Source organism: Periplaneta americana, chromosome 16, assembly GCF_040183065.1.
Source record: "Periplaneta americana isolate PAMFEO1 chromosome 16, P.americana_PAMFEO1_priV1, whole genome shotgun sequence".
Classification (NCBI taxonomy): domain Eukaryota; kingdom Metazoa; phylum Arthropoda; class Insecta; order Blattodea; family Blattidae; genus Periplaneta; species Periplaneta americana.
The window spans coordinates 136,439,676-136,452,765 of record NC_091132.1 but is presented as its reverse complement, the minus strand read 5'-3'; the positions used below and the strand labels follow the sequence as shown (position 1 = coordinate 136,452,765).

At 35.2% G+C, this 13,090-nt stretch overlaps 1 protein-coding gene across 8 annotated transcripts in view; it reads right to left on the bottom strand.

Annotated features, from left to right (window-relative positions):
• LOC138691244 (carboxypeptidase D-like) overlaps positions 1-13,090 on the bottom strand; it is a 136,138-nt gene that overhangs the window by 53,754 nt on the left and 69,294 nt on the right. For 7 of the 8 annotated variants that reach the window (XM_069813065.1, XM_069813061.1, XM_069813062.1 and 4 more), the window contains 3 exons: positions 8,602-8,732; positions 3,662-3,798; positions 3,215-3,402 (listed from right to left, as the gene is read on the bottom strand). In XM_069813065.1, the coding sequence (XP_069669166.1) occupies positions 3,215-3,402; positions 3,662-3,798; positions 8,602-8,732 (456 nt within the window). Of the gene's footprint in view, positions 1-3,214; positions 3,403-3,661; positions 3,799-8,601; positions 8,733-12,100; positions 12,168-13,090 lie in introns of those variants that run through there. The other variant, XM_069813063.1, reaches the window with a different exon arrangement.

The window sequence follows — 13,090 nt, the reverse complement described above, 5'->3', positions numbered from 1 at the left end:
AGTCTGCCAGTACAAGCATTCGAGGACGTCCACGTAAACTTTTCGAAAAACTGAGTGAAAGAGAAAAAATAGTTCCACTTTTTGAAGAAATGTCGCTCCCCAGATAAGTTTCAGAGCTTCTATGAAAAGAGAAAAGATAAAGAGATGCGACCAATATTGCAGGAGAGCTTTCACTTGCATCACTTCAACGTGCGGAAAAAAAAAAAAAATTGGTTTTGCAGGAATGACCAACAATGTCACCTAATAAGGATCTCGCTTTGATTACTGATTTACAGTTGACCTCTAATCAATATAAATAATTAAGGGAAATGCATAATATTATAACAAATAATTTATAACTTATACTCCGTATTATTTAGTGTGAAACATTAGAGATAGGTTAGGTTCAGGCAGGAAAGGGGAATACTTGTTAACATCATAAAGCAAAGCAGTCGCAATAAAAATGATGGAAATACCGCAAGAAGACTTTTAAGGGAGGTTTCCACTTTCGCATATATTACAGGAATATATGGAAATATAATAAGTCGTCTACATATATAATATTAAAAACCTTTTCTTGCAGGTTTGCAATATTGATAAACGGACATTTGGTATCTATGCAAGAAAGACACAGGAATTATACTTATGCTTTCACAAATAGTATTATATGCCTACAACCCTTCACAAATTCTTGGTTCATGTACAAAAGGTCACAGGACACTATTATACCTACTGATAAACTATCTGAGGAAATCCAGGAAACGAGGAAGATAGACTTTTCAGAGAAATCTTCACAAGAAGAACATCAAGAAAAGAAACAAATATCTATATTTTGCTCAGGCTACTTATTTCTTTCGACCCATATAATATCATCAGCTTAAGGAAATTAAGGAGAGAAAATCGCGGTCGATTTCAGGCATAGTACTGCAGTTACTCTCTGAGCCTCCATTACTCGGTGCTGCCAAAGGAGAGACTACCAGCGAGGATACAGATTCTGATGAGGATGCATCTGACCTCTGAACGAGTATGATATGTAGCAATATTCCTTCTCACTCTTTCAATTTTAAGCGCATTCCACATTATGAATTTTAATTTATTTTTTTTCACTCAAATCGAAAATTTTTTTACAATATTGCTGATTTTATTTGTAAAATTAGTTGCTATTTTAGTTACGGTATTGAAAACATGGACTAGAGGTTTACCAACTTATTTAACGATATATTTGTGTAATTTTATGTTAAGAATGGCATAAGTAATCATAACATAAAAAGACACATACCATTATACTGTTCATTAAACACTATGCTTCCATTTCATGCGTTTATACAACTTAAATTAAAAATTGTAATATATTACATTATCGGTGCACTCTGTTATGAAGGGTTCAGCTGTCAGATTAATGATACTGCTATGTTTTATCTCTTCTATTAAATTTTCCGTCTTGAAAGCAATGCGAAGATGACGTTACTATGCTTCCCAGACCTTTGTTCTGGACATTTTGTGGCCGCATTCTCATTTTGTGCACGCACCCATCTTGCAATGTTTTGTAAAAGTATCCAAGAATCAAATTCGTGCTATATAGCAGAGTTTTACAGCTATAATTTTCTTTCGATGTACAGGTTAAGATATAATCACATGCTGCACTAATGTTAGCTATATATCTTTATAGTATAGCATCCAGTCTGTGCTGGTCTTAACTATTTGAAAACACTGAAGGTGCCGGTGCAGGTGTTACGTGCTGTCTTTTCTCACTTTATAGATCTCTTGGATATGGAACAAAAAGTTTTGATGGAGAAATCGTTGCAATAAGTGAAATTCTCAGGAATCTTCTATGCCACATCAATAAATTTAAGAATGCAGTTATATTGTCAGACTCCAAAGCAGCTATTCTATCAATAGTCTCTAAACACACACTTTCATCTCAAACAGCAGAAATAACTAAAATGCTCTCTCAATTAATATCACTCAATAAAAGAATTGTATTCCAATGGATACTAGCCCATTGTGGAATCCTGGGAAATGAGCATGTGGATGCATTAGCAAAGAAGGGCAGCACTGCTACTTACAGACCTGTTACTAAATCTACGTATTACTCTGTGAAAAGATTTATTAAATCTACATACTTAGACTTCAACAAACAAAATTTGATAACACAATCTCAAGGGAAAAAATGGAACTCTCTGCATCATAATCCACAGTTGATTCCCGATTTACCACGAAAATCGTCTGTAGCTGCATTTAGATTGGCAACAGACCATGATTGTTTGGCCAAACACCTGCATAGAATTGGAATATATCAGTGTCCTAACTGCCCATTGTGCAACTAAAAACCAAGAAATGGATTCGGAACACCTCAAAATCTGTGCTTCATTGGCTGACCATGATAATATCTTTGAAAAATATTGGAGTGCAAGAGGTCAAATGACTTTATTGTCAAATGCCTGGCATTAGAAAACAACAACAACAACACTGAAGGGATTCTTATTCTTGCATAATGTAATGCAAGCTATTGTGAATTTTTAATTTGTTTGAGAATACTGAAAGGAATACTCATTCATGTATAGTATAGCGCAAGCTATTGTGTTTTTTCTAATTGGTTAACAATGGTGGATACCATATTGCAGAGAGTTTTTGTAGTATTTAGTTATGTATGCAAAAAGTGAAGGAAATATCCGACAAGTCATTTCGAATATTTCGCAAGGGAGATTAGTCGAGTATCTCATAGAATACACTGAAGTGGAAGGAGGACATTTTGAACATCGCTTATGACAAAGATAAGATGCACTTGTACTTATTTTTAAATTTTTTATAAACACTTTCCCCACTAAACAGGTTTCAGAAACTAAATTTACTACCATAGAAATAGCAATCGATTTCATGGCAACTGTGCGAGGTATACAACAGAAAATGTCTCTGAACTTGCAGGGTGAGAAAAGTGCCATATATGGAGGACTGTAAATTTATTCTTATTTATTGTATATATTTACTGAAGTCTTTGAACATGTCTACACGATGTTGGCATCATTATTAGGAAGTAAAAGGTTCTCACGTACAAAGAACAATTTAATTCCATTAATTACTAGCTAACTAGAACGTTATCTGAAGAGGACTTCCTCTTTTGTGGTTGAAATGCTTGAAGTGCTGTGTACAGGATGTAAATAAGGAAGTCTGTGTTTCTGTTTATTACATTTGCTTTAAAATATTCTATGAAAATAATTAAAGAAAGTAAACTTACTGTTCTCCATAACATTCTCGTACGGATAGTTTGCTACGAGAACTCCGCCATGTAAACTAGCTGAAAGAACAAACGTAGTTCTTGTCAACCAGTCTATAACTGCCTCAGTCTCACGTTGCCGTGGTTGTGTATTGTTCTGAAAGTAGTCTGGAAAACTTCTATTCAAATCCACATGTCGTGCATTTTCCCTAAATTTACAAGAAAGAAAAGTCGCTGTACTTGAAACGATAATTTAAATATGTACATTATATTTTGGCATAATTTTAACTTATTTATTAGTTCAATATAAGATATGACATCAACCGAGGGATGTAAAATTGCCATAAATGACCAAATCATTGAATGAGTAAGTTACTTCTACTATTTAAAAAACTCGAGAAAAATACCAGTATCACGAATGTCTGCCAACGATACTAAAAAAGTGACTGAAAATTTAGTCATACTAACCTTCCAAGTCCTAGTTCACACTTTCCTTCTGTAGAAATCTCGAAGCCGTCGGGATTTAAGCTCGGCAAGATATGTATTCTGGTATTATTCAATAGCCATCGAACAGTATCATTACAGCAATAATTTGTCACGAAAAACTGCAAAAAAAAAACCTTAAAAATTATTTGTGTATATTTCACGATTATTGCCATTAACAGTACTCTAAAACTTTTTAAGGTTACATTGTTTTAGATTAGAAAGGATGAAATGACAGTACTGTCTCAACAAGTTATCTCGGTAGCTGGAAGAGAGATGTACAGGGAGGACTGCTAGGTCCTAACAGCATTTAATGAAGGATGGATGGAGCAGAGAAAAATTCTCTTCTGCACTGGCACTCAAACCCAGGTTTTCAGCTCTATGTGCTGACCCTTTAACCACTAAACTAAGGGAAACTAAGAGGTGGAACTTAAAACTGAGAGGATTCAATCCGGCATCGGAACTGGAATCCAGTGTGGCTTAGTGGATAAAGCGTCAGCACGTAGAGCTGAAAACCCGGGTTCGAATCCTGATGCCGGAGAGAATTTTTCTCCACTCCATCCATTCTTCATCATATGGTAATGCAGAATTCCTTCACGGAAATATCATATGTAACTTCGGTATGTCACAAAAATATAACCTAACAGCATTGCCTGGATCCCTTGTATGAGTCGTGTAAAATACATTTTTTTGGTTTGTGTATATAAGAGTTAGTTGTGCCTAGCTGTTTTATAACAATGGCTAGTGGTAAAATGCCTAACTTAAATATTAATAAGGCAAATGTTTAAAATTCTTCAGTCCTAAAGTTGGTGAGAGACTTGGCTAATTGAACTTGAAGGCAATAGGCCTACAGCAAACTTACTTAAAAGCTTTAATTGCCAATATATTAGTAGCTTATACAAGAACTGTAATTAGAGGTTCGATAATATTTTTTTCAATAGGGATTCTTTTCTTCATTTTGTTTTATTTATTGTTACCGGTATATTTTATTGCTTATACTGTATTATGCATTTTTATTTTTTTAGAAAACATGAATATGCACTTTCCATTTCCTTTTCCAGGATTACATACATATATTATATTAAACACTCATTACACAAACCACTACATGACAGACTGAATGAACACTTCTCGCACTGATGGAAATGCGAACGTACCTCAAATAAATATACAGAATGTTAAAAAAAAGTATCCAATATTTTAGGATGTGCTAGTATGCATCAGAACAAGAAAATAATGTCTAATAAACATGGGTCCTACAACACATACTTTCTGAGATCTGAACACTTCTTCATAGGAGGTGCTCAATCTGACGTCCATTCATGGCAATGCATTCCTCTGCCCTTTGGCGTAAGGAATCACTCACTCTGAAATTGACCTGGTTCCTTCATGTGTCCCCATAACCAAAAGTCTAGGGGATTTAGGTTTGGGGAACGAGCACGCCAAGGTGTGGGCTTCCCCAACCAATCCAGCGGTCCTGAAATGTCAAGTCAGGTGTTCACGCACATTGCGGAGAAAATGTGCTGGTGCGCCATTGTGCATGAACCACATCTGTAGTCCTGCTGACATGGCAGGCAATACGTTAATAAGAAAGTCCTGAAAGTCTCTGTGGTAGCACGTATGGCCCTATTAATCTATCACCAAGTACGCCTGCCTGTATGTTGATTGAGAATCAGTGCTGATGGCTTGTTTCTTCAACTGCATGGGAATTTTCATCAGCCCACACATGCTGATTACAAAAATTCACAACACCATCTCTGTTGAACCCTGCTCATATCCGCAACCAGACTTTTGTTTTCAGTATTCCTTGCGAGTATCAGTATTCCAAGCCAGGCGTGTCAACTACGGTATGATTATCTGGTAGTCTGCTGTATTTTAAGGCAGAGAAATGCACTGCCATAAATGGACGTCACATTGAGCACCTCCTATGAACATGTGTTCAGTCTCAGAAAGTATGTGTTGTAGGACCCATGTTTTTTAGACATTATTTTCTTATTTTGATGCATACTATCACCTCCTAAAATATTTGATACTTTTTTTAGCACTCAGTATACTGGTAACAAAGATTAAATAACAGTCAGTACAACACTAGTTCCAGGTACAAAGTAGTCAGAGGGCACTAGGAAACCAAGCTAGCAGGAAATCTTTTGCGACTAATAACTATTAATACTGGCAGTAATTAATAGCTCCAGCTCCTTAAGAAAATGGTTGGGTGTCCCATAAATAACAATCTGTTAATACCGCGGTAAATTCCAGTGTACTCGTAAAGTATAAAATCATCAAAAAGAATAAAAAAAAACATGCTTTTAAAAGCGGTTTAGAAACGAAAAGGATCTACCTAATATATTACAGAAGTTATTTACATTATAATAACACAACTATGACTAAATTATTAACATCACTACCAAGAAACTTAAACATGTTATATCCAAGGGACACATACTCGTAATTTTTTTATCGGTATGGGGAAATTAACTTTTGATGTTATCGTAATAATTACTTTTATTTATTAATTTAGTCATTCATTGACATTCAATTACCATCAGAAACCGCTATTTATCAGTCATCCCACAGTGCCTGAAACAAATTTAGTTTTAACCTTTGTATCCTGGAGCCTGAAAAGATTCAATCATTTGCCAACAACCACAAATGATGTGGAAACACCCTTGATTGCATTGGAACTGCCAGGTCTTCTTTCTCAATTGAAATTAACAGTGTTAGATCTCACAAATACCAAATACGTGAGTAGAACCCCTCTGCTTATCCGTCACCCTATTAAGGGGGTAGGTAGGCCTACAGCTTTGAGTGCTGAAAAATCAGTAATACTGTATTCAATTTTTTTTTCTCAGTAGATATAACTCATAGTAAATTGCTATTTAAATCATTAAAATCACCGATTTTCTTTACATAATATTGGGAGTTTATTTTCAATTCATTAAAATGTAATTAAAGGTCCAATTTAAATATTCAAATTGGTGGCTACCTGCTATGCTAAAATTAAGTTTTTCCCTAATAAACTGACTAATTTTTAAGATATTTGAATTGTTTGTTTTATTTTAAAGTTAAAAGTTAGTATAACAGGAAACTGATTACAATCAGATTTTTAGGTGAATAAATAATATTTTTAATTTACTTTTATATTTGCATGAAGAGTTTGTCTAATAATTTCAGCCATAAAAAAATTCTATACAATATCAAATACAGGAGTATAATTCCGGTCATTTCCTTAGATTGTGTCATGCACAAAAAAATTCATTAAAAACTGTTCAACAGTTTTTGAATTATTAAGGAAAAAGTTTTGAAAAATGTAGTTTATGGGAAATAAGCTTTAAAAACATAACATATTTTATAACCTTTCCTTCCATTGTGACTGATTAAAATTCTCCAGGAGCATATGATGTAGGCTACCTTCTTTTGCTGCAGCATCTAATTTAAATCTTTTTCTGCACTGTCTTGCCTCTTTGGTACGTGTTAATACCCTTAACCAATCTGCGGATTACCTGACTGTCTTTCTCTTCCTCTTTTTTATTATTTTTTATTTTTATTACTACTATTATTATTTTTAATTTTTGTTGAAATCCTATACATTTTTAGTACCTAATTTTTCTGGAGAGGGTTATTACAAGCATTTACCACTACACAGTAGGAATGCTGCCACTGGCAGCAACAGAAATAGTTGCCGTACTTGTGGAAGGGGGTATTTTTCCCAACTTGTAAAATAGTCACTACCTACCTGCTTTCCAAGAAATCACCTCTGCTCAAGCAACTAGTAATATCTTGAATGTACTACATGTAGTACATGATATTCAGATGCACGAAGAACATTACAGGAATTGTAACGGACTTTTTTTTTTTCCAAATAGGAGCCCAATTAAACGTTCCACGTTAAAATAAAGAGAATGTGTTCTCCTGAAGTGGAAACAGATCAATAGGCCTATACCCATAAACATATGATGATATGTTAAGGGGAGAGGATGGTATTTTTTGGTGAAAAATGAGTAAATTAAAAAAAAAATTCTTTAAAATACTCTGTGATATGTGTGGAATGCATAGCATAATATTTTGTGAGTATTTGTGCCCTTATCAGATGTTGAGACGCCATTATTAAACTTCCTGGGTTACGGATTTTTAAATCACTCGCCCCCTTTTATTGTTGTTTCCGGTAAATTGAATTTAAAAAAAATATATATATATTTCTTTAAAGTACTCTTTGATATGTGTGGAATGCATTGCATAACATTTCGTGGGTATTTGTGGCCTTATCGGATGTTGAGACGCCATTTTTAAACTTCCTGCACTATGGATTTTTAAATCACTCGTCCCCTTTTATCGGTTTACAGTAACTTCATTTTTTTGCTACATTGCCAGACAAAAATGGATACATGCATGAAATTTAGAACACACATTCTTTAGATTATCAGGAAACTTTTCTCTGTAACAGAATTTTGTTAATTAATTTCATTTTAAAACTACGTCCGTTTGTTTGCAAGAAAGGAATTCAGAAAAGTGTTATTAAATTTTAATTGTTTATTTTACAAACGTAGGGACAAATATCAAAATTATGTTACAGACAGTTTGTAGAGCATGCTTTTGCAAGTACATTGCAAAAAACTGGATGAATCTACCTTTAAAAATGGTTTAGATATATCAGTTTTAGTAAAATCCTGCATTGGGTATATTTTTTTCAAATCTGGGCCCCCAAATATTTTTTTTTTCAAAACATTTATTTTTGGTTGAGTTGCTACAGCTATGAGATATATACATAAAAAAATTAATATCTTACACCAAATAGGAAAAAAGTGGAAAAAAATACCATCCTCTCCCCTTAAGACACACCATTTGCCAAAGGACTAGTGCATCTGTTTTTATACTAAACACCCATTTTCAAATAAAGAAAAAAGAAAATATAATGAAGTAAACTATACCTGTATAAGCTGTAGAAGGATCTCCCTTCCTGCTGCTTCATTTCCATGGATATTGGCAATGAGTTTGACGTTTGGAACTCCGAGCTTATCCATTGGTGCAGTGCTTATCTCAAGCACCCACAATTTCCTTTCTGAAATTAATTTTTTATTATATTTATTTCACTTATTTCACATTCAATCAAAGTTATAGTTTCTTTAACAATTAATGTTTGAGGAGAAAAATTCGCTCCAGCGCCGGGGATCGAACCCGGGTCCTTAGTTCTACGTACCAAGCGCTCTGACCACTGAGCTACGCCGAATTCAATCCACAGCACAGGATCGAACTCTCCTCCTTCAATGTTTCTCCTCAAATATTAATTGTCAATATTACAGATATCATTCTGTAGGACAAATTAATAAATCTATAATATTCTCATAGCTGCAGTGCATATGTCTGTACAGATTACTGTGCACGTAACTGCGGATTCCCGGCCAAATAAGTCACTCAGCTGAGTGCGCTCCTAGTATAATGGCAGTTGACATTGGACATATACGTCAACATATATGCCTAACTTGGAGTCAGGCCACAAAGGAAAACATTGAAGGAGGAGAGTTCGATCCAGTGCTGTGGATTGAATTCTGCATAGCTCAGTGGTCAGAGCGCTTGGTACGTAGAACCAAAGACCCAGGTTCGATCCCTGGCACCGGAGCGAATTTGTCTCCTCAAGTATTAATTGTCAATATTACAGATATCATTCTGTAGGACAAATTAATAAATATATAATATAGTTTCTTTAGCTTTTTCTAGTAATGGATTCAGGTACAAGCAGTGCTTTTTTCTGGAGGAACGCGATAGAACTTCTGGCACTTTGGCACCTTTTTGTTGTATTTTTTCATTATAGAACCGAAAAATGTGTTAATAATTATGTTTTTTCTTTAACTCCGATTAAGCCTTGACAGTCTTAAAGATGGACGAAAAGAAGGTTAAAAACGACAAAATTCCCGTGCACTGGACAGTAATCTTTTTCCAGTCTGCTCTACCGGTAATATATTATACACAGAGTTCCACCGCATTCTTCTCCAGAATAAAAACACTGGGTACAATATTGTGCAAGTATAGCCCATGAAATTTCGGCCAGTGTATGGGACTGTGCACACCCAGCATTGTGATGCACTTGGGGAGCTACGATACATAGCAAAATCTGGTTGCAAAAGCCAGCTATACCGGCTGGAGGGATCGTGCTAACCACATGATACCTCCATTCTGGTTGGATGATCGTCCACCTCTGCTTTGGCATGTGAACGTGAGGCCAACAGCCGGTTGGTCGGTCTGGGCCCTTCAAGAACTGTGGCATCACGGATTATTATTATTATTATTATTATTATTATTATTATTATTATTATTATTATTATTATTATTATTACAAGCCTATATTTTAATACTGCTTTACACTAACAACAAGTAATATGTATACAGAGTACCATTTATCTTGACCACTCAAAATAACTTTGTACGCAAGCACCAAATGACAAATTGTTCTATACAAAAGGTGAAGAACTGAAAGGGAGAAATAATACTGATGAAGAGGCAACCTTGTAGCGTTATTTATTAATGAGATACGAGTACTGGTAACATTGTTTCTTTAAATGATACTACGTAGCAGGGGCGTATTTTGCTGGCTACCGGGGCTACCGGCGGTAGCCCAAGGAAATTACAAAAGAAAAAGTTTATAATATAACATAATGTAATAATTTTGTATTATTAGTTTTACCATAGTAATTAAAATTAAAGTAATTGTTAGATATATTTTGTGTAATAATAGGGTCAGCGGTAGCCCAAACCCTTTAACCAGTATACGGCACTGCTACGTAGTATGTATTTATTATTCAGTAGCCTATCTATTTCAATTACGCTCGTCAAGACTTTTCAAAAATGTATCACAGGGGGACATTCTAATAAACAGAACGTTAATAAACGGAACGTTATTTGATGTCTTGACGGAAAGGTTCCTTTGCATAGTATGGTGGTTTGACTTTAAGTTGGTGTAAACAATAGGCCTACGTAGTAGCCTACATTGCAGATGATACTCAGAGTCGCGTAACCCATTACACGTAGCTGATGAGTTGACTGAGTGAGTAGTCTTATACATTTGGTTTCATGTGTTTACTATAAACCAAAACTACATGTAATAAGTTACACGACCCTGGGTATCTACGATGTAGGCCTACTACGTGTTGTTTACATCTACTTAGTCAAACCACTTCCTTTGTACGTACTATGCACAGGAACCATGCCATCAAGGCATCAAATAACGTTCCGTTTATTAACGTTCTGTTTATTAAAATGGTACTGTGATACATTTTTGGACAAGTCTTGATGAACTTCACTGAAATACTGAATAATAAATACTCTTACCTACGTAGTGTCATTTAAAGAAACAATGTTACTAGACCTATTGGTATCCAGTAGAGGCTCGCCGTAAAAAATATAGGTGAAGTGCTGTTCACATACACAAATCCATGAACAGTTTACCAATATAATGAGTAGGTCTACTATTCGTAAACTAAGTACAATTTTAGTAGTTCTAGAACACATGCTAACAGGAAAACTAATTTATTTCAGGGCTCACCCAATTTCTTGCAAACCAAGTCAATCCTCCTATCTTTTAAGCAGCAAACCTGTCGATGATGTCTTCATAAAATATCTGAGTTTAATTGCGGGTGGATAGTATATCTCTATGCAAAGCTATGGGGCTAATGATGAAAGTCCCTCCTATAATGTAGCATTCCGAGTGAAATTTTCGATATTTTCAAGCAGAAAAGCTTCTTTCATCGGAAGAATTTTTTTTAAGTTATTTTATACAACTTCTCTGTTTTCTTAGCACTTTTTAAAACAAGGAACAAATGGAACTGTAGGTCGTCCAGAATTGAAAACATTTTTTATCCTCATATTTAAGTCTACAAAACGGCATTTCTAATAAATTACAAACTGTGTTATTTTCGGGATACATATTTTGCACTCTTTTACCAACATTTTCTACAGTGTATACTGGTACCTAAGTACTCGCATTTGTATAATAGCACTATAGTGATTAAACATATAATATATCGGTACACTTAGATGTAGGATTAATACACTATATACACTTATCACTCTATACTCTAAATACATTAAATAATAAGTTAATATATACGTCCACAGTACGAAACTACATGACGTGTACATTTACGCGCGCGTTAAACTTTCAAATACAAGAGCTGGATCAAAACTGGCGAGCTCATGAGAAGAAATAATACACGTCGCGGAAAACAATTTTAAACTAAGCGAATGTATGTGGGATATATTCCCGATAAAATAACATAGAGCCAGCTAATTTACCACTGTAGGAGAGGCTTCTTGGACACAGGGAATGAGAATACTATTCTCGAGTCAGGTAGTACATACTGTAAAATTTCACGGCCCTTAAACAATAGCCCCCTGCCTTGGAGACCAGCTTCAACCCTTCTGTATTATTAGTACCGTTAGATCTGCAAACTGGTTACTCCACCTACAAGTCTGACAATTCTCCGTAACTGAAAGACTCGGAAACGCACTTCACTCATACAATCTTTCTTTAGTGAGTGACGTCACGTTACCATGGAAACCAAGTGCTGTATGAGAATGGGAACCCAAATAATTTCACTTCTACTGTCAGGCCGACTTGATGCTCGCTTCGCTGCTCCGTTCTACTGTATTGTAAGTTCCAAAAGCCACCGCTCGGCGCTCGTAACAGTTGACATCAACGAGTTAGAAAGAGAAAGATATAGAGTGGTCATTGCGCCGCCATGTTTGAAGAAAATTGAACGACCATCGGTAATGGAACTTATGCACCCAAAACAAAGTGGGCGTAGTGATAACTGACATTAGAATCGTCAGCTGTCTTAATTTCGTTTGCATAAATCAGTTAAACTGAAGTGGAAAAACCTAGTATTTCGTCGAATACGTGCTAGGAACTTAATCTAAACTTATGTACAGTACGCTAAATTTAAAACACTTGAGCTATTCCTGGAAGGAATGCTTAAAAGAATAACCTAAGCAAAATTGTCATGTAGTATGACAAGAAGTCCTAGCAAATATACTGAAGAAAATGTTAATATTCCTAGGTTCTTTTAAATGCGACCTGCAAGATTGCCTATAAAATGAACGAGTATGATTCGGATGATTTTATTAAATTGTTTTCCCAGTCTCTACACGTTGCAAAACTATTTACTATACCATAAGATATAGAATGAAAGTAGGCCCTATCTGTAGTAAACAACCTTTACCTCCAAGCTTGTAACGTGGGTGAAACATGACAAAACACGCTTTCAGTTTTTTTGTTACAGTAAAGTATAATTATTATCGAAATGTGAACGTGAGGCCAACAGCCGGCTGGTCTGTCTGAGCCTTTCAAGGCCTGTGGCACCACAGATAATTATTAGTGTATAATTGAGCACCCACGTACAATAATGGGGTAAGGTAAGTAGTTAC